Source organism: Spermophilus citellus (genome assembly GCF_964194105.1).
Source record: "Spermophilus citellus genome assembly, chromosome: X".
Classification (NCBI taxonomy): Eukaryota; Metazoa; Chordata; class Mammalia; order Rodentia; family Sciuridae; genus Spermophilus; species Spermophilus citellus.
The window spans coordinates 45,779,334-45,806,890 of NC_138190.1; the positions used below are offsets into that span (position 1 = coordinate 45,779,334).

The 27,557-nt window shown below is 38.3% G+C and overlaps 1 protein-coding gene across 5 annotated transcripts in view; it reads right to left on the reverse strand.

Annotated features, from left to right (window-relative positions):
* Positions 1-27,557, reverse strand: part of FAM120C (family with sequence similarity 120 member C) — a 144,013-nt gene that overhangs the window by 8,166 nt on the left and 108,290 nt on the right. For 2 of the 5 annotated variants that reach the window (XR_014019988.1, XM_081277241.1), the window contains exons 12-16: positions 24,623-24,832; positions 22,799-23,000; positions 20,019-20,157; positions 19,563-19,620; positions 14,384-14,443 (exon numbers count right to left, since the gene is read on the reverse strand). Coding sequence is in view for 4 of the 5 variants with exons in the window: in XM_081277241.1 (XP_081133367.1) it covers positions 14,384-14,443; positions 19,563-19,620; positions 20,019-20,157; positions 22,799-23,000; positions 24,623-24,832 (669 nt within the window). In the remaining variant the exon portion in view is untranslated. Of the gene's footprint in view, positions 1-9,516; positions 14,444-19,562; positions 19,621-20,018; positions 20,158-22,798; positions 23,001-24,622; positions 24,833-27,557 lie in introns of those variants that run through there. The other 3 variants (XM_081277242.1, XM_081277240.1, XM_081277246.1) reach the window with 2 other exon arrangements.

Consider the following 27,557-nt stretch of genomic DNA (forward strand, 5'->3'; position numbering starts at 1 on the left):
CTTTTTCTTTTTTCTTTTTTGGTATTGGTTATTGAACTCAGGTACACTTAACCACTGAGTCAACTTGCATTCTCCCTGCCTCAGCTTCCAGAGGAACTGGCAGTACAGGTATGCACCAGCACCCTAGGCTCCCCAGCCCTTTTTATTTTTAATTTTGAGCCAGGGTCTCACTAAGTTGCTTAGGGCCTCACTAACTTGCTCTTGCTGGCCTTGAACGTATGATTTTTCAGCCTCAGTCATAATACCACCATGCCTGGCTGCCTATTTTTTCTTATTAGATTATTTGTCTTTTGGAGTTGTAGGAGTCATTTCTATTTTTGTATATTAATCCTTGTCATGTATGTTGCTAATATTTATCATCATAAGTTGTTTATGGTTTGTGTTATTATGCAGAAGTTTTAAATATTTATGTAGTAATTTGATACATTTATATCATTATTTTCTTCTAGGGCTTTTCTGTTTTCTTTGTTGAAGAAGATCTTCCTTATCCAAGGTAGCAACCATATTATCTTTTTTCTCATTTTTTGGTAGTGTTTTCCTTTTAGGTCTTTAATCTACCTTCAACTCATTTCTTCCTCATTTCTCCTATCTGGAATTCCCATCCCATAGATCTCCCTTTAGCTGACATCTTTAAAGATCAATTCAAATATTACATCTTTAAAAAGTCCTTCCCTAATTACCTTAACTAAATCAAACACTTCACTCTTGCCACATTTCATTAAATTGATTTATTTTCTTCATAGATCATCTCCCTCCGAAGTTATATAATTTACTTATTTGTCCATGACTTTTCTCTCCTTTGCTTGAGTTTTTCTTCGTACCAGGGATTAAACCTAGGGGTACTTAACCACTGAACACATTGTTAGCCCCTTTTTATTTATTTTGAGACAGGATCTTGCTAAGTTGTTTAGGGCTTCACTGAGTTGCTGAGGCTAGTTTTGAACTTGCAATCCCCCTGCCTCAGCTTCCAGAGGAACTGGGAGTACAGGTGTGCACCAGCACGCCAGGTTCCCAATCCTTTTTTTTTTTTTTTTGGTACTGGGGATTGAACTCAGGGACAGTCAACCACTGAGCCACATACCCAGCCCTATTTTGTATTTTATTTTGAGGTAGGATCTCACTGAGTTGCTTGAGGCCTGGCTTTGAACTTGAAATCCTCCTGCCTTGGTCTCCCAAGCTGCTGGGATTGCAAACCTGGTAACAGAGATTTTGTCTTTTTCCCAGATTCTAGAATACATCTTGAATTTATTTTAGCCCATTTGATATGATGTAGGGATATAACTATTTTCCAAAATAATAACTATGATTCTTTTTTTCTCAAAATAAAAAGGGCTGGGGATGTGGCTCAGTGGTTAGGTGGCCCTGAGTTCAATCCCTGGTACCAAAACAAAATTAATAAAAAATTAAAATAATGAACTATCATCTTTACCTATCAGATTGGGGAAAAATTAAAGTGTGATTATATGTGGGCTAATGAGGGCATGAGGAAATATACTCTGACACACTAATGAAGGGACTATATGTTAGTGCAACTTCGATTGCAAATATATATTAAAATAGAACATGCCCATATTCCTTGAATGGATACCATAGTCTTTGGTGCTGCTTTCTTAGCAAACATTCCCCCAATTTTCCTTCTTAATAATTCCTACATTTTAATTTTTTAATATTTATTTTTTAGTTGTAGCTGGACACAATACCTTTATTTTATTTATTTTTTTTTATGTGGTGCTGAGGATCGAACCCAGGGCCTCACACGTGCTAGGCGAGCGCTCCGCCACTGAGCCACAACCCCAGCCCCTAATTCCTACATTTTTAAATTGCATATGTATTCTTGCCACTCATAGTCCATGTGTTTGGGGTAAACTGGTCCTACCCCAGATGTTCTGGTCACAGACATTATTAATTCAGTTGAGGACTTGTGATCTAATGCAAGTCACTTAGAGTGAGTCTTGGGAATCCTGCTTGGAATACTAGGTTAGATGTTTTCTCTTTCCTGATGGTCTGTGAAGAGACTCATTTCCATGGTCACTGGCAGCTGTCTTATGGTCACCTTGTTTAAAGCAATAAATAGTTCTCAACTCTTAGCATATATCAGAATTACCTAGTTTGTTAAAACACATTGCAGAGATTAGGGGTGTAGCTCAGTGGTAGATTCTATAGTTGGCATAAATTCCCAGCATCATAGAAAGCAAAAATTTTTTAAAAGGCTATATTTGGAGACAGGGGCTAGTACTATAGGTTTTTCAGTCTTCACTTTGTACATTTCTATTCTGTTTGAACTAACTTTTGGTAAATTTCCCTTTTTTATAAAGAAAATATCATTTTGAGCTATCTGGGCACAGCACAAGTCAATTTAAATTTCCTTCTTTGTATTTCTGTATTGAAAAAAGCAACTAAAGGTGCTATAAATCATGAAAATATGAATGGAAAATTAGAAACTTCTCAGTTATTGGTTCATAGATTATAAACTAGTGAGGACTATATTATTGGGAATGGGGTTGTGTACCTATAATTCCAGCTACTCAGGAGGTTGAGGTAAGATCACTTGAGCTCAGGAGTTCAAAGCCAACTTGGGCAACATAGCAAGAACCCCTCAAATTTTTTTTAATAAGTTGGAGAGGACTTACACCTGTCCAGATTGAGCCTTAACCACCGTATTGACTATATACTTTAATGTGCATATGAATTATCCAGGGATCTTGCTAAAATGCAGATTCTGATAGAGTAGATCTGATGTAGGGCCCAGTCATCTACATTTATAATAGGTTCCCAGGTGATGCTAATGTTGCTGAATCAACAAACATAAAAGAGAAAGAAGGAAGTGAGAAAGAAGAGAAAGAAGGAAGAGGTGACAGATATGAGACACTACAGAAGTAACTTGGCATGTGTGATGAGGAAAAAGTCTGAGATGACTGAAATTTCTGGCCTGTGTGGCTATGAGGATGGAAGCAACCCTAATCAAGGATGGGGGAATCAAGCTGGAGGAGGAGAAAGTATAGGAAACAATGGAGGAGTGTGAGCAAGACTTCCTATTTAAACATATTGAGTTGTGATTTTTTTCCTGGGGGAAACTTATGTGAACTTGTCCAGCAGTCCATTGACCCTCTCCATCTGGAGCTCAGTAGAGTTCCATTAAAGATAGGGGTTGAGGCCATGGAAAATAGGATGAAGCGAACCAGGGGCAAAGGATTCTGAGAAGATGGCAGAGAATGGAAACTTTGGCAAATGCTAATATCTCTCTTTCTCTCTCTCTCTCTCTCTCTCTCTCTCTCTCTCTCTCTCTCTCTCTCTCTGTGTGTGTTAGAGATCAAACCAAGGGCTTGATAGGCAAGTCCTCTGCCACTGGGCTACAGGCCCAGCCCAGAAATATAGGAGGGATACTATGGAAGGAAATGAAGAAGTAGTAGTCAGGGAAAAATACAGAAGACTAGACACTCTGAAGGTCCTGGCAACTATAAAGCAACTAGATCCTACATAAAAATATAATTTGTATTGCCTTGTCTGATGTAAAAATAGCAATTGCTACATAACAAACCATTCCAAAACTCATTGACTTGAAATTGCAACCACTCAGCCAATCATGAGTCCATGATAGATTGGCTACATTGCTTTACTGATCTGGACTAGGTTTGGCTGGTCTTTTTTTTTTTTTTTTTTTTTTTTTTTTTCGGATTGGGGATTGAACCCAGGGAACTTACCACTGAGCTACATCCCCTGCCCTTTTAACTTTATTTTACTTATTTATTTTTATGTGGTGCTGAGGATCAAACCCAGTGCCTTACATATGCTAGCCAAGCGCTCTACTACTGAGCCACAAACCCAGCCCTCCTGTTTATTTTTGTTTGTTTTTAGACAAGGTCTCACTAAATTACTTAGGGTCTCACTAAGTTGCTGAGGCTAGCCTCAAATTTGCTGGCCTCAAATTTGTGATGTTCCTGCCTCAACCTCTCTAGTTGATGGGATTACAAGTTAGTGACACCCTACCCAGTAGTTTGGCTGATGTTGGCTGGGATAACTAATGCATGTATAGCTGCTGGTGAGTTGACTGGTCTAGAGTGGTTTTGGCTAGGATAGCCAGAAGGCTGATTGTTCAGAAGGCTCATTTGAACAGTAGTTCCAGGTGTCCAGTGAGTGGAAGCATGCAACGCATCTTGAGGCATAGATGATAATGTACTTCTGTCAAAGTCAATCTATTAAAGCAAAATAAAAGACTAATCCTGATTTAATGGATGGAGAAATAGATGGCAATACCCTCCCATTTATTTTTTATACTGGGGATGTATCCCAGGGGCACTTGGCCCTGAGCAACATCCCTAACCCTTTTTTATTTATTTAATTTTTTGAGACATTTTGAGACAGGGTCTCACTAAGTTGCTGAGGCTGATCTTGAATTTGCAATCCTCCTGCCTCAGCCTTCCAAGCAGCTGGGATTACAGGTGAGTGCCATCTGGTTTTCACTATCTTAATAAAGGTTAATATTTGCATGCCATGGATTCCAGCAGAGGACATGTTCAAAAAATTCATTGCAACATTAATGGAAACAACCCATCCTTTCACTGGAGAGAAGACTGGATAGATGAATTGTGGCATAGTCACACAGTGGAATACCATATAGAAATGAAAACCCACCACTCCTTGCAACAACACATCTAAGCCTTAGAAAAATCAAATTGAGTGAAAAAGAAGTTACAGAAACCACATGAAAATAACATTTTGGCTAAGCACAGTGGTGCATGCCGATCTCAGCAACATGGGAGGCTGAGGCAGGAAGATAGCAAGTTTGAGGATGGCCTCAGCAACTTAGTGAGGCTCTAAGTAACTTAATGAGAATTTGTCTCAAAACAATAAATTAAAAAAGGACTGGGGATGTTTCTCAGTGGTAAAGTGCCCCAGGATTCAATCCTCAGTATCAAAATATTATTTTAAGTTTAATATTGTTTGTATTAAAATAATAATATTTTTATAAAAATTAGAGGTTGAGGGTGTAGCTCAGTGATAGAGTATTGATTGGTATGTGTAAAGCTCTGGATTTGATCCACTGCACTGTAAAATAAATTAAAAAAAATTAAAAACAATGTATTGTTCAGTGGTAATAACGTAAGTCATAACACTATTTAAAACGAAAACAAAGGAATAAAATAATTCAAGATATGGAGATAGGATTGTTCTTAGGTTGGGCAGTGGAATTAAGTTGGACATTAAGTATCATAAAGTATGTGATATATATAATTTTGTGTTTATCAAATATTATTTTTTAATTGGTAAAAAGGAAAGTGAAAAGAACTTTTGAGGAAGCCAGAATTTAAGGAAATGGGTTGTTTCAGCATCAGATCCTATGAAAATCCTCAGCAAGATCGGGCTTGTCTGGAAACCCTGGACTTGGTGACTGGGAACACACTGATTACCTTTGGAAGCAGCCCTATTCAAATAGGGAGGGCTGATGCCAGATTAGAAGATGGAAAGAAATATGTTATGGAGGAAGTCAGGTTTGGGAACATTGACAAGTCTTTCATATACTACCATCTCCTCCCAAACCCACAACATTAGCTAATGTTTATTGAGGATATTATGTCAGGTACTTTGCATATACTACTGCCATTTTAATCCTTATAGCCACCTCTATGGGTTAGGCTAAAGGACCTAAAATCAAGGCTTTTGTTACCACCAGATATAGTCATCTTTGATCACATATATAGAATCTCTGTGATACTAGAATAATAATATTTCATTATTCCATTCCAAACTCTTGTTACAAAGATTAAAATGACTAGGTAATGGCAACCAACCAAAAGGTGATGAATCAAGCCTACCCAGAAATGGGTTATATTTCTTCCTGGGATGCTATTGCCGTGACTTACCAAGTTTACCAAGATCTATCCCTTTCAGGCACACAGTAGAATTATACTTCTGTCTCAAAACCACGTGACTTGCTTTGGCCAATGAAAGATGTGATGTGTGATACTCTAAGCTTTAGGAGCCTGTGTGCATTAGACATGGTGGTACATGCCTGTAATCTGGGCTGCTAGGAGGCTGAGGCAAATGGATTCCAAATTCAAGGCCAGTCTAGACAATTAGCAAGACATTGATTCAAAATTAAAAAAAAATAAATAAAGGGCTGGGGGCATAGTTCAATGGTAGAACACTTGTTTAGTGTGAGTCTCTGAGATTAAAATAAACAAAAAGTGCCAATGTGCATTTTAGTCATGTCCGTTCCCCTGAGTTGGTGGGTGATGGAGCTTCTATTAGTCTGCCTTCCCAAGTGACTGGGGGTGGAGAAAGTTCCCCTGTTGATCAGTGTTGGACATAAAATATGAGCAAGTATACCTTTGTTAATTTGAGATTTTGAGGCTATTACAGCAAAACCTAGCCTATCTTGCCTGATACATTTCCTTTTTCTAGACATAGAGATTGTGAATGTATAAGAATTGAATAATGAAGTGAAAATACACCCAAAGTGCCTTGAACGCTCTCTGGTACATGGTAAGCACTTAATAGATGCATTCATGTATATGCTACTAAACAACCAGAGACTTTACATTGTTTTAAAGCACAAATAAATACTAGTTGTAGAAAATGTAAATAGAAGGCAACATTCCTGGCTCACATTTTCTCTAGTGTTTGTGATCTTAGAAGAGATATTTTCATCCTTTGTTACTTCCTCTCTCATATCCATGTAAAAGCACTATATTTGGCTTTGCTTGGGTCATATACTCCTCCATCTTCATGATGGAGAAAAGTTGGGCAAGAATCATGAGCTCTAGAGGTACCAAGGTGTGCATTTTTGAGTAATTTACCAAAAATTTAACCCAATGTTGTCACAGCCTACAAACTACTCTTAATGATGTAACAATTCTATCAGCATGAAAGTCCTTCTTCTTTTTTGGTACCGGGGATTGAACCCAGGGGTGCTTTACCATGGAGCTACATCCCCAGCCTTTTTTTTTTTTTTTTTGAGATAGGATCTCACTATGTTGCTGAGGCTGGACTTGAATTTGTGATCCTTAAGCCTTAGCTTTACAAGTCACTGGGCTATGGGCATGTGCTACCGCACCTTGCATGAAGTTTTCAATGTTAATAAAGTCTACGAAGTTTTCCTTTTGTGGATCATGGTGTTATATTTAAAAACTTATCATCAAGCTAAAGATCACATGGATTTTCTGTTATCTTCTAGATGCTTTATAATTTTTCATTGTTACAGTGTAACAACTGTATCAGCAGAAAAGTCCTTCGTTGTCTTCTTCTTCTTCTTTTTTGGTACTGGGGATTGAACCCATGGGTGCTTTACCATGGAACTACATTCCCATTCCATTCTTTAATTTTCAGACGGAGTTTTGCTAAGTTGCAAATGATGGGCCCGAGTTAATATCTAATACTGTAGCCTCCCTTATGGCTTGACCTTAGAGAAAGAAGGTTTTGGTAGTAATGGTTAAAAATATGTACCTCAAGATTACCAAAGAGGAATATTGAGCAGGCAGAAATGGATTATCTATTAAGACAAACAAACTTAGAACCCAGATTTGGGCATCACTGAATTTTTTTTTCATATGTAAAGTGCAGACAATACTTACTTTGCAGTGTTATTTGAGGATTAGAAATGATGTTCAAGAGCCTAACACTGCTGGTCATAGTGGTGCACACATGACTGTAATTGTAGAGGCTCAGGAGGCTGAGGCAGGATCCCAAGTTCCAACCCAGCCTCAGCAATTTAGTGAGTCCTATCTCAAAATTAAAAAAATATAAAGGGTGGGGATATATCTCAGTGATTAAGTGCCCCTGGATTCAATCCCTGGTACCAAAAAAATAAAATAAAATAAAAAAATAAAAACAAAATAGAAAACAAACCAAAACCAAAATAATAGACCCTCAATAAACTAACTTGCAAAAGCCAAATGCTAAGGATTTCCTACTGTTGAATTCTGAGTCCCAACTCCCACCATAGATCCAAGGCTAGGAAAAGACATGTGTGAATCTAACTAAATCAAAGTATGTTATAAATAATTGAATTTTCATTTAAGGATGAAGTGTTTGCAAGCTTCAGTAGGCCTCGAATGCTCCCCTTCAGGCTCAGCTGTTTCCTTTTATAATTTTTATGTATAAGGCACAGAGTGATCAGTGAGGCCAAGCTCAGCTAGTGCATTCATCATTCAGCAGAAGCTGTAAGGTAAGAAGAATGCCCTGGAGTCCTGGCTTCAGACTCTGCTCAAAGCATCCCTCTATTGCTCAAAGGTGACTCAGAGCTCCTTTTTCTCAGAGCCAATTTTAAAATACATCTAAATGAATACCATTCAGGAATGAACCTTCATACTCAATCTTCCTGTGTTCTTGCCACCAACATATCCTTTGCTTAAAAACGTCTACAATCCACTTTGTACCAAAGCACACTTTCAAATGTGTTTTGGCTGTCCTTGATTTAGTTATTGAATGCTTACTAAGTGCATGCTGTGCAATAGGTGCCAAACTCACAGAAATAGTTAAGCATGGACACTGCTCTCACATTCCATCTGAGGACAGAGATGCAGCAAAGTGCACAGAGGCTGGCTGTGATGAGTCTGTATAGGGATCCCAAGTTGGGGATCACGAAGAGTCAAAGACATGAGCTGAATCTTGGGGAATAAGTAGAGACTGCATCAGAAACAAAGGGAGAGAGGCATTCTACACAATGGTACAAGCAAATGAGAAGAAGCAGATATTAACAGCTTAATGTGTATGAGATGCACTTTATTATCACTGGGTGTAGTAGGGGAGGAAGGAAATGAGGCTAGAGAAGTGGTCAGAGGCCAGATAATGAAGGGACCATGGAAGTTGTTGAGCATGGTGTTAGAAAGACAGATTACTCTGGAAGCTGATAAGCATGGTGGATTAAAGCAATGGTGCTTGACTTTCTTTTGTCATAGATTCCTTTAAAAAAAACTGAAAAAAAGGTATAGGCCCTTTTAATCAGAAAAAAAGTACAATCACTCAGACACAAAATGTTGGTTACAACTGCCTGGTTAGGAGTAAGACAGGGGAGCAACTGGCAACAGTCCAGGTGAGACATGATAAGGCCTGAATCAGGCCACAGGAGCAGGGACAGGAAAGAGGAGAGAGATATGAGAAACAGAAAGATAGTTGAGTGTAATCAACAGATCTTGTCACCAATTAGATTTGAGAAATGAGGGAAAGGTATGACTCTAGGATGACTAACCCCAGGTCAGTTTGTGGCTCAGGCAATTGAGTAGATGGGAGTGTCACTCATGGAGAGGAGCAGACTTTAGAAGAAAGGACAGGTTCTGTTTGGGAAATGTCGAGTCAAAGGTGCCTGTAGAACATCCAAATAAAGAAGTTAACCATGAAGCTAAATATTCTCTTCTTTTTGATTATTCTTATATGGGATCTCTTAGCCTGATATTCTACAGACTCCACAATTTCTGTGCAACATTTCTGAATTGAGACAAGTATTTCCCCCTTTGTAGAAAGGGATCCAGAGATGGGAGAAGAAATCAAACTTCACACACCCAAAATTGTTCCACAATATTTTTACTAAAAGAATAGATTTTTATTAAGCGCTGTAAGTTTCTTTCCATCAGCATTAACAAAACAACAGACCAAATTCCATCACAGAACAACTCCTGAGACAGTCTCGTTCCTTTCTGAAACATTTCCATTAACTCCTGCAGTTTCCCCAAAGAAGCATCCATTCAAACTTACATTAATAAACTATGGAGCTTTTGTGGTGAGGTGGGCCAAAAAGGCAGGGAATTTGGAATCTGGGAGTGGGAAAGAGAAATACGTATTATCCATCCACTAAACACACTGTCAAGAGCACAGGAGAAGAGATAGTAACACAGGAAAAACAATGAAAGAATTTCTTACTTTTGTCAATAACATCATTTATCAGGGAACACTAAAAAAATCACTGACTCCTTGCAGTTAAAGTTTCTTTACCTAGTGTGTTAGTCTAAAGATAGAACAGAATAAAATAAAAGGCAGGAGGGGAAGTGCCTTCTGGGAAGTAATTAAAATGAAGTCATCAGATTTGGCAGGGTTATGAGATTAATAAAATCTGAAATATTTAATTTGCTTCATTTACATGAAAATTCACTAGTCATTAGTTACTACCAACACGGACAAAAGAGCATCTATAAAAAGTACAGGGGGCAATATCAAAAGCTGAAATGGGCACCCTAGCACAGGGGATGTTTTATTTTGCTTTTAACTCAGAGAAGATAATTTTGTAAAAAAATGACATTATTTTCTTAGAACATCAAAATAACCTTGGACAATACTGAAGATAATTAACAGTAATAGGGGAATAGGTGCACTGAGCTCTCTACCTGCACCAGCAGACTACTGCAATAAGCCAAGGGAAATGAAAAGAGAAAGTCAAATAAGAAGATGCCAAAGTCACCAGAGGGAGAAAAATATAGGTGACACACAATGGAACAGTGACAATTCCCCCCCCCCACACCCTGAACCCCAAGCATATTTAGGAAATATGCATCAGGAAGTGAACAAGTATAATGATTAAACCTTAGTAGAATTATACTAACTACTTTAAACTGTGGTCTACTTGTATTGTCATTTCAAAGGAGTGGGGGGCTTAGAGGCTGACATGGTGGCACTGACATGCCCACAGGAGCCTTCTAAGGTTCCAAAGGACTGAATCACCATAACCAAACAGCTACTCCCATATTCTTTCTACCCTACATAAGCATTCCTGCCCCCCCACCCCACCTTAACCACCCTCCCTTAATGTCTTGTCTGGCTTTCCCAGTGATCAAAAAAGGTTATTGTGACTTGGCTAACAATGTCAGAAAATCAAGATGGAGACAAAAATCAAATGTCCCTAGCCAAAGCAAGTACCACTTCTTGGGCTTTAGTCTACCCAATGTCCTACTGGCTCAGAATGAAAATGATGCAAATGTGCAGAAGTTTGTCAGGCCTGGTCCAGACCAGACTGGCCACTAAAAATGGGTAAGATTTATAGACTGATCCCAAGACACACCAGCAGAAATCAAGGACTACAAGTCCTTGGGGATCAGTGGCTTTACACCACCAGGGTGTTTTTGCTCGTGGTCCTACAAGGTAAGTGGGTCATTTCTGAGGGTTCTAACATGACTCTGTTCAAGAGAGAACACATCACAGTTAGAAAAGGAACCTCAAGTGAAGGATGATAGTCTCTCCAAGATCAGACCCTACCATCCCCAATTTGTCCTCCAATTAGAAAAAGTTCAACTCCCAGCAATGAACCTTAGTTTTTCTGGCTTTGAAGTTGTGCATTTTGGCAGATAAATGAAAATCTAGGCATATGGCCCTTTATTTTCTTTCTTGTAATCTTCCAACTCAAAATGCTGAATTCAAATAAAAGTCACAGTTGCAGGTAAACCACTTGTTTCACCCTGGGCCAGGCTGGAGGAAAGTAGAGGTGTGTGGAAGGGAGAAAAGCAAGCCTTTTGGCAAACTGGAATCATCTTTGTCAAAGCAGCAATTTTGCCTCTCACAGTGAATGCCTACAAAATAAGAAGTCTTCTTAATGCTGTGAGAGTTAACAATACTGTCATCTGATTGTGTCAGATAAGATTCAAGATGCACAGAACAGCAACTGAAAAGATACCTTACATTTAACTCCAAGTACTTCCTATTATAAAATGAATATATTATATGTATATATATGCATATACATATACACACACATATATATATGTATATATATACATATATATATATATATATATATATATATATATATATATATATATATATTCATTCACTCACAGCTCAGTGATTCTGATTACTTTTAGAGCTCCAAAGGATTCATCCCTCTGTGGCTCAGAAAGAAAATTCCAAGCCACCTAAATTTACTACAAATTCCCTCCCTTGCTGGATACAGAAGTCCTAACCTTCAAGATGTTGGCAAAAGGTTGGGATGGTCCAAGAGAAGAAGGGGTACTAAATCAGGGGAGCTAATTCCAAAGAGGTTTTGGTACACTTTGTTACTGCTTATATCTGGCAAGGTGTACACTCTTGTCATCCTTCTTTGGTTTATGTAAGAAGTATCTGGGCAGGGGACAAAGCACTCCAGGGCTCCTTCCCTCTGCAATTTGTGGCTTCTAGTAAACTGGGCCAGACTAGGATTAAACAGTCTGAGACTGTTTTCAATTTCTCGTATTGTCATTATAAGTGGGCAATTAGCAGCCTTCTGGTCTGAAAAAATAAAATCACCAAGGACCTGCTGTGGGTTAAGGTGCATGGGTTTGTTTTTTTTTTTTTTTTTCAAAAAGAGAGAACCCTGCTAGAAGTCTATAGTCAGTTATAGTCTAGTAGAAATGGTACTTCTTGGGCAAGAATATCATAAAGCCCAAAAGGAGGTGTGTGAGGCTGGAAGCCTCAATTCCTGAATGAAGATACGATGCTAATTTGTTATAAGCCATGTTTCCACCCCTCATATTTTGGCTGTCCAAGGAGGGAAACTGGAAATGTAAAGTTGTCTCAAGATTATCTCCAGCAAGGAGGAACAGCCTCTTTATCCTGGGCAGATCCTAGCCACATGGGGGGCTAAGAATCTTTTACAGAATGCTTCCCAAGGCCCAGGACAGAGTCCTCTGAAGTCTTCCTTGCAAAGGAAATGAAAAGATCCGGTAGTCAAAATGTCAATGAACAAATGAAACAATCTAGGCATGTAAAATCAAATTGTCAAATTTCCTCACACTTCCCTACCCCATCTTTCCAATGTTAGTCTTCCCTCCTTCAGGGATTTCAGGTCTATCTATTCTCACCTGAAGCCAATTTGATGTTGGAGTTCCAGAGGAGATTTGCTTCAAATTGGCTGAAAGCACTTTTGAATGGTAATTACCTCCCATCCTCCTTTTCTCTCTAAACCTTCTTAAAGAAACACCCAACTCTTCCCAATCCCATTCCAACCTCCTGTTTTCACCATATGGGATGTGAGGGCTCTGTTCAAGATTAAGCTTGTAACAACCCAAGTGTTGTTCTGAACAGGCAATCTCTGGAGAGTACTTTGTGTCTGATTTAGAGTAGCCCATCTTCTCATAATTGCAATGGGCTGTGACTTAGTAAGGATTTTAGGTTTAAAGTGTGATCTTTTGAAACCCACCACTCCATAGCAGTGGAAGCATTTCTGGGAAATTCAGTAAATCTTCTGGGACATCACCATGTATGTATGTATGTGTATGCATACACATATACACACACACTTATATATATATATAAAATATGTATAGATAAATAGATCTGTCTCTTTATATAAAGGGTATGTGTATGCATATAGATACACGCATTCATATATACACCCACCCACACAACCATACACACACATACACACACACATACACACAGAGTCTTTTGAGTCCCTTTCGTACTCAGTTTCATAACATTGATTCCCACCCTTTCAGGGTGTGGGCAGCAGAGAGTGGGTGAACTGCACCACATCTTCTATTTTACAAACAATGCACTGGTTGAGAGGCAGGAAAAATCTGCCCAGTACTTTTCCGACTCACTTGAATCTCCCAGTACAAAGGCCATTGGTAGTTTTTTTAAGTGTATAAAAAATAAAATAAAATAAAATAAGATAAAATAAAATAACCAATACTACTCACTTCCCTGAAAACATCTACCTATCTGATTGTCAGGCCAGAGCTAGAGGTGGTATACAAAAATCCTGGGATATGTGAGGTGGGAGAAAGAGTGAGGAGGAAGTGGATACTGATTATATATCAAGGTCAGCCCCTTCACTTCATAGAGGAAAAATAGTGAGCAAGCCATAGACAGCTGTTCCCTTGACCCCACAGGTTTATCACGTAAGTCTGCAAATGAATGCCGTGACAGATACTCAGAAAACCAAAGCTGGAACTTTTATATAGGACTTTACATGATAACACCTGCTTTCTGACAGTTACTGCCTTACTAGCCTCCCAGAGGAGATAAAGAGAATATTGGTACTATTATATTAAATTTGAGAATTGGAACTAGTTTTGTTGCTATTCACCTTTAACCAGAAATTCCCTGGGTCCTAGGTCAGGGGACCCAGAATAAGATAGAGAAGGGGAATAGATGAATTCAATAGGATATCTTATCAAAATCCTGGATAAATCTAGGGCAAGCATTTATAGCCTCCTCTAACTTGGGCCTAGAATCAGAAAAGTATAGTTTTCCCCTCTTCCTGACTGGTGAAGCCATCTTCAGCTTGTCATTCCTCTTTCCGTTGTGCCACAGTTTCTAGTTTTTGCTCTTGTAAGCGGTTCTTCTCCCCATTCTTCACAGGGAGGCAGCGGTTACCATTATTACACACGTTGCTGTCTCTGGATAAGGCACATTGTGATGGAGCTGGAAGACGATGATCACTCTTCTCTTCCTTGATCAATGTGCCATTGTTTCCGTTTACCTGTGAGCGGGACCGCCCTTGACGAAGCTCCAGGGATTTAGAAATTCCATCTGAAGAGCCCTGTCAAAAACAGAGATAGATGCTCAGTGAAAATGTTAATCTCAAACTGGCTAGCCATTCCCAAACATGTTCATAAACAAACCTGAGGAAGTTGGTTCAGTTCTTTAAAAATACAACACAGATTAAAGCTTGACACTGGATATCAATACTATCAGGATAGTATTCTGATACTTGCCTGAGAATTTAGGGTAAAACAGATTGATCTGACTAAAATCCAATGGCAATGATAACACAATAATGACACAGGTACTGCTTACCAAATTTTACAATATATTTTTTTCTTCTTTTTTTTCCCCCTAGTACTGGGGATTGAACTCAGGGGCACTTTAAACACTGAACCATATCCTAAGCCCTTTAATTTTTTTTTTAAAATTTAGAGACAGGGTCTTATACAGGGCTTTACTGAGTTGCCAAGGCTGGGTTTGAACTTGCAATCCTCCTATCTCAGCCTCCTGAGCTGCTGGGTTTACAGGTGTGAGCCAATACCCCTGGCATGTTTATTTTTTTTGTAATACTTATAGTGATCTAAATGGTAGATATTATGATGTCCCATTTATAAACAAAGAAGCTGAGTCTCAGGAAGATGAAAGTAACTTGCTTAAGATAGAAAGTGGTTGGGCCAGAATTCCACTCCATTTGTGTCAGCCTCTAGTCTCTCAACTTCCATGCAAAATAGTCTAATGCTGTGATTGGTTGTATGAATAAAAGGAAAAGAAAAAAACAGATTTATGTGTAATATTCCACAGAATCTTATTTTTCTTATTTTAATTTTTGTTGTAAAAATATAACATAAAATTTACCATTTTAACTACCAGAGGATCTTTTAAAAATTTTTATTTATTTTATCCAATTACAAATTATATATATTTAATAAGACAGTGTGACATTTCAACAAATGCTTACAGTATGCACTGATCAAATCAGAGTAATCAGCATTTCCCTCTCTTTTTAAATTTTTATTGGTTCTTCTTATAACTAAAAATAATCACTTATTTTTCTTTTAATCCCAAGAATGTTAACTGCTATTGCAAATGACATTAACTGCATTACCTTGTGGGCTAGTGCTGGTTCTTGATGAATGTTAGTAGGAATAACAGTAGTTTCTGATTACCATGTGGTTGGACATACTATACAGTTTCCTGTTCATTTTCTAGATAAGACAATAGAGTCTCTCCCCCCCACACACACAAAAAAAACAATAAAATGACTTGCTTAAGGTCACTGGTATGCCTAGATTTGTATCCAAGCCTGTTTGAACCCAGAGGCCTTGTTCTTTCCAATAAGGTATACTACATAATGGAAAGCTAATACCTGTTGAATTTGTGGTTGATTATAAATAACACCTACTAATTTTCATTGAGCACTTCCCATGTTCCAGGCTCTGTGCTACACACCTTACATATGTCATCTCATTTAATCCTCACAACCCTGCAAGGTAGATAATATTTTCTCTATTATATTCATGAGGAAACTAGGGCATGAGGTTAAGTAACTTGCTCAAGGCCACAGAACCGGTAAATTGCAAAGCCTGATGCAAAGCTAAATCCTTGGGCTTAAAGGTCTGTACAACATGGAGGCTACTGAAGTGTTGCTCAAGAAAATGGAAATAAGATGAAACTTGTAAAATCCACACAGAGGATGGAGTGAGCCATCTGAGGGAGTCCACAAAGAAATAAAAATATTAGAAACAAGTGACTTAATAACTTGAGAACATATAAAACAATGATGATCTCAGAAGAGAGGACTATAGAATAAGATTTAGTAGGCTAGAATAATTAATTATCTCATGCCCTGGAGAAAGTGTGACTGCATAGAAAAAGGCGAGTCAGCAAGGTAGCAGCAGCTCCGTCTAGTGAAGATGCCTTACCTAAAAACAAGGTCAACACAAGGATTTCCCTCTAGAACAGAAGGAATCATATCTACAAGAAACTTAAGATCCCTGCTATCCCTTGTTTTCTGTGACTTTCTTAATCTGTAAAATAGAGAATAATAGTATATACTTCATAGATTCCTGTAAGAATTCAATGAGACACTCCATGTAAAGCATTTAGAACATGTTGTGTCTTGCACAACTCAAATGGTAACTAACATCATTATTCTGATTCTATGGCCCCAAGAAAATTTCTAATACTGTAGTCTCTCTTCTATTTTAAACTTAGAGAAAGAAATTTCTGGCAGTAATGGTTAAGGATATGTGCACTACAGTCAGCCAGACCTGGGTCTGACTTTTGTCTTTAACAATGAGTCATTACGCTGTGTTGGCATCAATTCAGGACAGGGCTCTGGAATCAGTTAGCTCAGGCAGGAACGTTATCTCTGATAACTGACTTGATGGATAAGTTGTGGCAAGGTCCTTCGTTTTTCTGGGCCTCTGTTTCATCTTATTTTAAATGGGGAGTAATAAGTACCTTACAGGGTATTCATGTGGCTTTGATGAGCTCATACATTTTTAAAAACTTTTTTTTTTTAGTTGTAGATGGACACGTGATCTTTGTTTTATTTATTTATGTTTTATGTGGTGCTGAGGATGGAACACAGTGCCTCATGCATATAAGGTAAGCACTCAACTACTGAGCTACAACCCCAGCCAGAGCTCATACATTTTTAAGAGTGACTCCAAAAGAGCATGTGTGCAACACATTGTAATAATAATTTCTTATTATAAATCAGTACTTACTAGTACTTATCTCTTAATTCCTTCCTTTTCCCCAACTGCCCAGTCATAACGTAAGTGGTATTGACACTTTTGTGATCCTGGATGGTATGAGTCAACCACAGAGAAATTGATCTACTCCTTTGGTGCTAAAATTAGAAGATTTTTTTCAGATTTTACAGCTGAGGATCAAATCCTGAATCATGGTGAATTCACCAAAACTGTATCTTCTTGTGGAAACCTATCTGGCTGACTAATTTTCCATCTAGCTGCAATCCTTTTTACCTTAGTGAGCAGTTTCTGGAAAAAGGTGAGCAGCTTTAAAAACCTCCCAAAATAGTGGAGCTGAGGATGTAGATCACTGGTACAGTACTTTCTTAAAAACTCCCCAAATTACTGCTCTCTAACTTTGGGTGCATTATAAAATGCTTTGTGTGATATTCCAGCTTCAATTTTTGCTTAAAATAACATTAAAGAAAATTTTTATTCTTTGAGAAAACATTAGATGTTGGGGATTAACCTGGATGCAGTGAGGGTGGATGGTATATGAGAGTAGCTTTACTATTGAGAAGTGATGACAAAATTGCTTAGGATTAGAGACTGCATTTAAAATGTATGGGGCTTGGTGGAGAGCAGGCCCTCAAGAGTTTTTTGTAATACTATGAGAAGCCTAGCAGTTTTGAGTTCAGTACCAGATTTTTATTTTGTAATTCTGAGAATTGAACTCAGTTGTGCATGCTAGGCAAGTGCTCTATCACTGAGCTGCACGCACAGCCCCTATATGAGACTTTAGATCAGTACAGGAATAGTTTCGCATAGTCTATATTTTGAGGCAGGGGGGTAATGTCTAATAAGGATCAGTGGGAATGATGATATAGTTCAAGGCATAGATTGGAAGAAAGTTTAAGACCTTTCTGAGTCATTAATAATAAGCAGAACTACACATACATTTCTCAAAAGAAGAAATACAAATTGCCAACAAATATGTGAAAAAATGAATCAACATCCCTAGCAATCAGGGAAATGTACATCAAAACTACACCTAGATTTTATCTCACTCTAGTTAGAACAGCAATAATAATCTAGAATACAAATAATAGGGCTGGGGCTGTAGCTTAGTGGCAAGAGCACTTGCCTAACATGTATGAGACACTGGGTTGGATCCCTAGCACCTCATTAAAGAAAGAACACAAATAATAATAAATGCTGGTGAGCATATAGGGGAAAAGTTACACTCATACATTGTTGGTGGGACTATAAACTAGTATAACCAATTTGGAAATCAGTATGGAGATTCCTCAAAAGACTAGAAATGGAACCACCATGTAACCCAGCTATCTCATTCCTTGGTATTTATTCAAAAGAAATAAAATTAGCATACTATAAGAATACAGGCATCTCAATGTTTTTAGCAGTACAATTCACAATAGCCAAGTTATGGAACCAGCCCACATGACTACCAACAGAGGAATGAATAAAGAACATGTGATATGTATGCACAATGGAGTTATACTCAGCCATAAAGAATGAAATTATTTCACTAGCCAATTAATGGATGGAATCATAAAGCTAAATGAAAAACATGAGACTCAGAATGTCAAGAGTTGAATGTTTTCTCTCTTACATGGAATCTACAAGAAAATATGGATAAAAAGGGGGTATCCTATGAAAATAGATGGAAGATCAATAGAGTAGAGGAAGAGAATTGAGGAGGAAGAGGGAGGGACAGGAAATAGAGGAACTGTGGAATGGATTGACCAAATTATGTACATATATAAATACACCACAGTGAAAATATATGTATGTGTGTGTGTATGTGTATGTGTGTGTATCCAATTAAAAAAATCAACAAATAAATAGAAGGAAGACCAGTAGAATAGAGGAAGGGGAACAGGGGGAGAGATGAGAGGAGGAAAGGGGGAAGTACTGGGGACTGAAATGGAGCAAATAATATTCTACGCATGTATGATTATGTCAAAATGGACCCACTATTATGTATAACTATAATGCACTAATAAAAACATTTTAAAAACAAGCAGAATGTTAATGCCCCCTCCCTTTTCCACATTCAGCAAAGTGCAAAACACTGTTCAAACATTTCTGGTGGCCCCTTAGAAGCTTAGGCAGACTGTAGGCAACTACACTGTTCATTACACTCTGGTACCTTTCTGTATCTATGTAGAAAATACTATGCTAAACACAGGTCTTTAGGACACAGTACTTTGATTCTGCCTTGTGGCCTCATTCAGGGTTAAGGATGTGCCTCTGCAGCCCTGCAGGAAGAGTTCTAGGCAGGCACTCACTAGACTTTTAGAGAGGAGGGGAATGGAATCAAATGCCTGGAGAAGATGTGACAACTTCCTTCCCTGAGTAGCTCAGGTTTCCATGTCTGTGATGTCTGGCAACTCAGTTAAAAAAAGAAGATTATCAAACAGAAAATAAAGAGTCTCAACAAAAGGTACTTACTTGTTTATTTCCTTTTTTGTGTCCTTTGGATCCTCTACCAGTCTGCTCTTTTCCATGCCTTTAGCAAGTGGGAGAAAAAGTGATCATGAGAAACACAAAGCCCACATCCATATCATTTTCACTTGGTTAGCTGCTCATCTCCTCTAGGAAGTTTGACCCAGCTTAGTTAGATGCCCCTCCTCAGTTACTATTATAAACCTATGTTTCTGTCCTTTTCATATTATATTACCATATAGTATATATACTGTATTATACTGTTCCACTTTCTCTAGTACAAAACTTTTTTTCATCAAGGCAGGACATTTAGTATATGTTTGCTGAACTAAACAGAAAATTGGCTTTAAATATGGATCGTTGGTTAATGCCTCTTACCATAATAGAAGGATTCAATAGCTGGTCATTTCCCAAGGGCACCTTGATTGACACTAGCTCATACCAACCCATATGAATACATACCCCTTTCCTGGCCCACCGACAGAAACCACTTGCATGCCAAAGGATCCTCGGCCTCTGGAGGATCTGCTGCCAGCCCACTGGCCCACCACCATACCAGCAATCTCCAGTTTTCCTCCTTGGGGTGGGATTGGATGGAGACCTGGCAAGAGAGGAGGAACAGCAGCAAAGAATGCTAAGTGCAAGGTCATACAAAAGGTCCTACAATCTATCTACTCTTCTTATCTCCATTTCTCTCTGATAAGAAGACTATGCAAATAACATGGAGTCATGATGGAAGCAAATATAGGGGGAGGTGGTAAAAGATCTGTATATATATATATATATATATATATATATATATATATATATATCCATTTTAATAACAGGTATGAGTGATTTCATTTTTGACTATAGAGCCCACCAGTAAGAATTCAATATCTGTTGAATATTGAAGTCAGAATTCAATATCTGTTGGAATAATATCTTAAAATATAGTTACTAGAAAATTATAGGTTAAACCCACTCTTGATACAGATATGTATCACTACCCACTATAGGATTAGCCAGACAACCAAACTAAACAGGAAAAAAAGAAGCTAGAATAACAGCAATTTATAATTAAAAAGCAAGAAAAGTAATAATTGAAACTCAGGACCATTCAAGACAGGATGGTAATTGCCGCAATCTGGCTGGGCACAGAATCACGAGCCACTCACAGCTTTGTAGATTCAAACAGCAATTCTTTATTCCCAAACTCACACCGGCCCTCTACAAACACATTCTGGGGAAATTCAAGTTCTGGGCCCAAATTCACATACTCCACCAGGCTTTGAATCCCAAAAACTTTCTGAATTCCACGAGAACTCAACGGGAACTCAGGCAGCAGCATACGCCCTATTCCCAGCAGGAATAACCTTAAACCTGGAACTGCCCTAAACCCAGATTGTCCTAAACCGGGAATGCCCTAAACCCAAGGAGCGGGATACTTCCTAAAACCTGCAGGATACACCCTAAACCTGGATCCACCCTGGTCCTTGAGCAGGGTCACCTTTCTCAAACATACATGCAATGTCACAGCGAATGTCCAAGGCAAGTCCATTTCCACGAGTCCTTCCTCTAAGCAACATGGGGTACGCTGGCAAGGAAATTTCGATGTGTCATTCCTACTTGGCAATGGCCCTCAGCAGGTAATATAGTTATTTAAGACAGAGGAAATTCCAACTCTGTGTATGTAAACCCACAAGCATAGCTGAGGTTTGTAATATGGCCATCAAAGAATATGTATAGAATTCTAATAGGCATTTTAGTTTATGGGAAAAAAAAACCCCAAAGGTAATAACCCTTAACTCATTAATCAAGTAGTTAGTGAAGAACTCTTTGTATAAAAGTGAGAATCCCAGGAGGTAGGAACTATACTCTTAAAAGGGACAAGGAAAATTTATATTTCTACTGTGTCCTTTTGGGAGGAAGGAAGCTACCATGGACCACCACTACCTGGAGACTATAGTATTACTGGTAGCTGGGACAATGGTGACAACCTCCTGAGAAGTTGGCCATAATTAAAATGACTTCTGAGACTTACAGAAAAAAGACAACACACAAAGAAGCAAAGAAGAGCTGGGTGTGGTGGCATGTGCCTCTAATCTCAGCTACTTGGAGGTTGAGGAAGGAGGATCATAAGTTCCAGGCCAGACTCAGCAAGTTAGACCCTGTCTCAAAAACAAAACAAAACAAAACAAACAAAAAGGCTGGGGATATAGGTCAGTGGTAGAGCACTTGCCTATCATGTGCAAGGCCCTGGATTCACTCCCTGGTAACACAAAACAAAATGAAATAAAAACAAATAATCAGAGGAGAGATTTGTAGAACCACTTTAAAGTGATGAAATAGCTAGTTTCCTGGATTTTAAGATTTGATTATTACCCAACTGAAGAAGAGCTGACTTTCACACTGCTCATCTAGCCCAGCTTTGAACTAAACATCCATACTGAATTTTGTGATTCCCCAAAAGATCATTTTTAAGAGAGGAGCAATGAACAACACACACATTCAACATAGCAATGACACTTTCACATGATCATAGACTCTTGCTATTTTATGTTAAAAGGTTCCCATTAAAATATCCTGTTTCACCAGGAGACAGGTTGCTTAAAATATTAGGGCTACCTAAGCATGCTTGTTGATTTCTTGTTAAGGAGCAGCTCAAATGGCACCATAATTTATACATATATGTATATGTTTACATGTATATGTGTGTATTTGTATGTATATTTGTGCATTTATTTTCCCTACTAACCTGTAATCCTTTGGGAGGCATGAACAATGACATTTACATTTATCTCTATGCTTCTGAAGCAGAAGGAAGGGAAATGTGTCAGGTCAACCCCCAGAGTAGAAATGGCTATATCAAATAATTTATTCCCATTGGTCATTTATTCCTACTGCTCTTCCTGCAAGCTTTTGTGCAAACATACAGATCCAGGTCATATGAATTGTAGTTCTTAAAATAAAAAAGTCAATCCTGGTTTTTCTGTCAGTCACTGTGCAAGTTTGGTTGGTTAAAGTCAAATTCCTGGGGACCAACTACCTCTATGGAGAGTGGTCTGGGAATTCATAGGACTTTCTTTCCTGGTCTGCATCCTTCCATCTCAAATAGGATGCTCCTCAAACTACCACAACAGAGCACAGAATGTAAATGAAGTATGATATATATGAAACTGGTAATTCTGTAATGGCAATGAGTACTGGTTGGTTATTATGAAATGAATTGGATGGTAAATACCTCATTCTGACATACTGACCTGCAAACCCTCGGCTCCTTCCTTGAGGGGGAGGTGGCATTGAACCCATGGCTCGGGAATAAAGTGAAACAGGGTACAGAGAGGGCACCATAGGAGGCACAAAAGTAGGTGATGGAAGTAGAGCAGAAGGTGGTGGATGATTCATGTTGACTCCTTCAAGGATACTCTGTCTCATCTTTTCCACTTTGGTTGCCAGGTCAGCCTTCAAATAAGGAGAAAATAGTAATAGCAGCTGCCATCTTTTTAACTTCTCCTATGTTTCAGGCTCAGTTATTGAGCACTTTAGGTATGGCCTCACAGTTCTATTCCCATTAAGGGAATTGAGGTCTGGAGTTAAATGGCTTCAGGCCACACACTCAAGAAGCCCATCTAACACCAAAGCCCTCACTCTTCTCATGAAACCACACTACCAATCATATTAGTATTGACTGAGGGTTGTGAGGCACATTATCTAGACCAATGAAAACAAATATAACAATAAGAATTTACTGATGGTCTCTTACATGGCCAGCAATAGGATAGATAATTTATTTTATTTATTTATTTTTTAAAGAGAGAGTGAGAGCGAGAGAGGCAGAGAGAGAGAGAAAATTTTTTAATATTTATTTTTTAGTTTTTGGCGGGCACAACATCTTTGTATGTGGTGCTGAGGATCGAACCCGGGCCGCACGCATGCCAGGCGAGCGCACTACCGCTTGAGCCACATCCCCAGCCCAGATAATTTATTTTTATCTTATTTTCTTTTGTTCTTTTGAAATGTTGGGGATTGAACACAAGTCCTTGTGCAGGTAGGTTAGGTCATTTTTTTAAGGGACAGGTAACAGAATTAGGTAAAAGAGAAAAGAACAAAAACCCGATATATAGGAAGCCTTAATTTCAACTTTCTACCCTATCTGCAGGATTGGAGACCCTAAGTTCTGCTTAGGCTCAAACTTCTTCTGGAATGGGTAGAATAGTAAATATATTAGGTTTTGTGTGCCACACTGTGTCTGCCACAATTACTCCACTCTGCCACTGTTGCATGAAAGCAGAGGTGATATACAAACAAATGAATGTGGCTGTGTTCCAATAAAATTTTATTTACAAAAACAGGGGATGGACTGTCTTGCAGAAAACAGGAGGCAGACTGGGTAGTTTGCTGACCCCTGCTCTAAAATCTCAGCTAATTCCCTCCAAATGGATGAAAGAGTGAGTAATCTTTCCACTCCCTTGTCTTTTCTCACTTTTTCCAAAGTTTGGCTGCAAAAATTTCTCCACTTCTACCCTTTCATCTGCTTTACCTATTTCTAAACAGTTTCATTACAAAAAAAAAAAAAAAGATCATCACATGCAAAAGTGGCTTACAGTTTTTGTAAATAAGGTAAATGAAATCCTAAGAGTTAGAGAAAAAGCATATACTATGACTGAGTATTCCATGGGGAAGAAATATGAAAAAGGACATGATTACTTCAAGCTCATACAAAAACTTTTAACAAGCTGGGATGGTGGTGCACACCTGTAATCCCAGTGGCTCAGGAGGCTGAGGCAGAAGGATCACAAGTTCAAAGCCAGCCTTAGCAATTTAGCAAGGCCCTAAGCAACTTAGCAAGACCCTGTCTCAAAATAAAACATTAAAAAAAACTTTCAACATATGATTTTATAACATGTACATTACAAGATTATACTTGGGGTTTGGGGCCATGTTGGTTCAAGTTAGAAACACTTTTCCCACTTCTGCTCCCTCCCTCTCCAATGTTTCAGCTCTTTTTCCTCTCCCTGCCCATTCATTCATTCCCATTCAGCAGATTAGAGATGGCCCTCAGCAACTGCCCAATGTGTTGGTACCTGGCCATCACAGAGTTCAACCAGGGATACTCGTTCTCGGCCTGCTTTAATGAGCTTGCTCTGGAACAGCTTGCCATCAAAGTAAATCCAGGGGCAGCAGTGCTCCCAAGGGACTGGCTGGCCACAGGCATCATTTGCAAAGAGAGCTGTGTCGACCCCACTCATGAAGAGGGCAGCAAGCTGAATCCCTCGGGCATCCAGTTTCTCAATCTGAAACAACCATAGAGGAGAAATTAGTATTAAAAAACTAGGGTTGAGGGCTGGGGTTGTGGCTCAGCAGTAGAGTGCTTGCCTAGAACGTGCTGGGCCCTGGGTTCGATCTTCAGCACCACATAAAAATAAGTAAAAAATTAAAGGTATTATATCCAACTACAACTAAAAAATTAAAAAAAAAACCCAAAACTAGGGTTGAGCATCCCTAATCTGAAAATCTGAAATCTAAACTGCTTCAAAATATGATACTTTTTGAGCACAGACATGATCCCACAGGTGAAAACAACCACACCTGGCCTCATATGACAGGTCACAGTCAAAATGCAGTTACCCTAAAAATATCATAGAAAATTACCTCCAGGATATGTGTATGAGCATATACAACACAAGTGCATTTCATGTTTAGACTTGGATCTTAGCTCCAAGATATCTTATTAGGTATATGTAATACTTAAAAATCCAAACAAAATCTGAAATCCAAAACAAATCTGGCCCCAAGCATTGCTGATAAGGGATATTCAACATGTACTGTTACTGATAACATTTATTCTTATTCCTGACAAAGTAGTTCTTTCTTTTTATTTTTTTCAGTGCTGGGGATTGAACCCAGAGCCTTGCACATGCTAGGAAAGTGCTCTACCACTGAGCCACACCCCTGGCCCTTCTGTCATGCTAATTCTTGCAGTTAAAGTTGAACATGTGCTTTTTAATACAGACCTTTAAATGCACAATTAGCTTTTATCTATGTTTTTCCCTGAGATGACTTGAAAGTTACTCATAAGGTTAGAGGATATCAACTTTAAGAATCTATTCTAAGAAGTAGAGATGTGAATAAAATTTTATCCATAAAGATGCTAATTATAACATTACACATAACAGGGGAAAACTATAAACATTATAATAATTAAATGATACATCCATATGACAAAATATTTACTAAAATTTTTAACATATAGAAAATATATGTTATATTGTGGGAAAAAAACACAATATAGTCATCACTTGGTATCACTGGGGATTGGTTCCCAACAAGCATAATGAAATTCATATATATTCAAGTCCCTTTTATATTTGCATAACCTACACATATCCTCCTATATACTTTATAGCATATAGATTATGTATAATTCCTAATATTCAATGTAGATGAAATGTAAATAGCTGTTATAGTGTATTATTTAGGGAATAATGACAAGAAATAAAGTTTACACATCTAGTATTAATGCAACTTTTAAAAAATATTATACATCTGTGGTTGGTTCAATCTGCATACACAGAAACTGTGGCTATAACTACTTAAGAAACATCAATATGCATGACAAAAGTCTGAAAGAGTCAATCCTCAGCATAACACACACACAAAAAAACCACTGGAAGAAAACATCAACAGTTTTCACAGTAGTTATCTCAAGTTGGTATGTTAGATGGCTTCAATAGGAAAAAGGGAAGTATTTTCAGGTGCCTGCTAGATGTGGTTGGGCATCAGGAGCTGCTCTACCATCCAGCCATACATACTACATTTACTCCAAAAAGGAAACACTTTTTGTCCTAGGATGATTGCATCTTTCCCATAGTTGATCTGAAATAAATTAAGATTTTTGCTATTGAACTGGGGATTGAATCCACAGCCTTATAAAGGTGAGTCAAGAGCTCTACCACTGAGCTACATCCTAGCTCTTAATTTTTTTTTGTATCAGAGATTGAACCCACAGGTGATTAACCCTAAATTGATTAGGACCTCACTAAGTTGCTGAGGCTGGCTTTGAACTTGAGACCCTCCTGCCTCAGCCTCCCTAGTCACTGGGATTACAAGTGAGCATCATTGTGCCTGGCTAATTTTTTCAATTTTGAGACAGGGTCTTACTAATTTGCCCACGCTGTCCTTGAACTTTTGAACCTCCTACCTCAGTCTTCAGAGTAGATAGGATTACAGACATGCAACAGTGTACCCAGTTTAAATTAAAATTTTACAAGTGTTTTTCTTTATTTATTTATTTTTTATTTAAAAAAATATTTATTTTTTACTTTTTTAGAGGGATACAATATCTTTGTTTTATTTTTATGTGGTGCTGAGGATCGTACCCAGTGCCTCATGCATGCCAGGTGAGCACGCTACCACTTGAGCCACATCCCGATCCCTGTTTTTCTTTTTTTAGTACAAGGGATTGCAAGGGATTGAACCCAGGGTCTCTTGTATGTTAGGTAAGTGTTACAACTTTGAGCTACACTCCTATCCACAAGTATTATTATTTTTTTTTTGAGAAGAGTTCTCCTTGTTACCCAGTTTAGTACTCCTGGGCTCAGGGGATCCTCCTGCTCTAGCACCCAAGTAACTGGGACTACAGATGTGTTGTCACTGAACCCAGCTCAGTTTTGCAAATCTTATTCATTTGATCTTCTGGTTTACCTTAGAGTCTCAAAAGAACATAGCTACTGAAGTCAGGGGTTGGGATATTCTGCATTGACAGGCAATATTTATTGAGTACTGTGAACTTAAAATATGCAAGAGACTGTTTACATGTATTATTTTACTTAATATCCTCACAATCCTACAAGTAAGGAAACTAAAGCTAGAGAGTTTAAGTAGCTTGTCCAAGGTCACACAGCTGGGACATTACGAAGCCAGAATTCAAACTGAAGGCAGCGTTCCTTGAGAGCCTATCATTTATGCTACCATCCTGTACTGCCTTCAATTACATGGTGGACTTATTTTCTTCCTCAT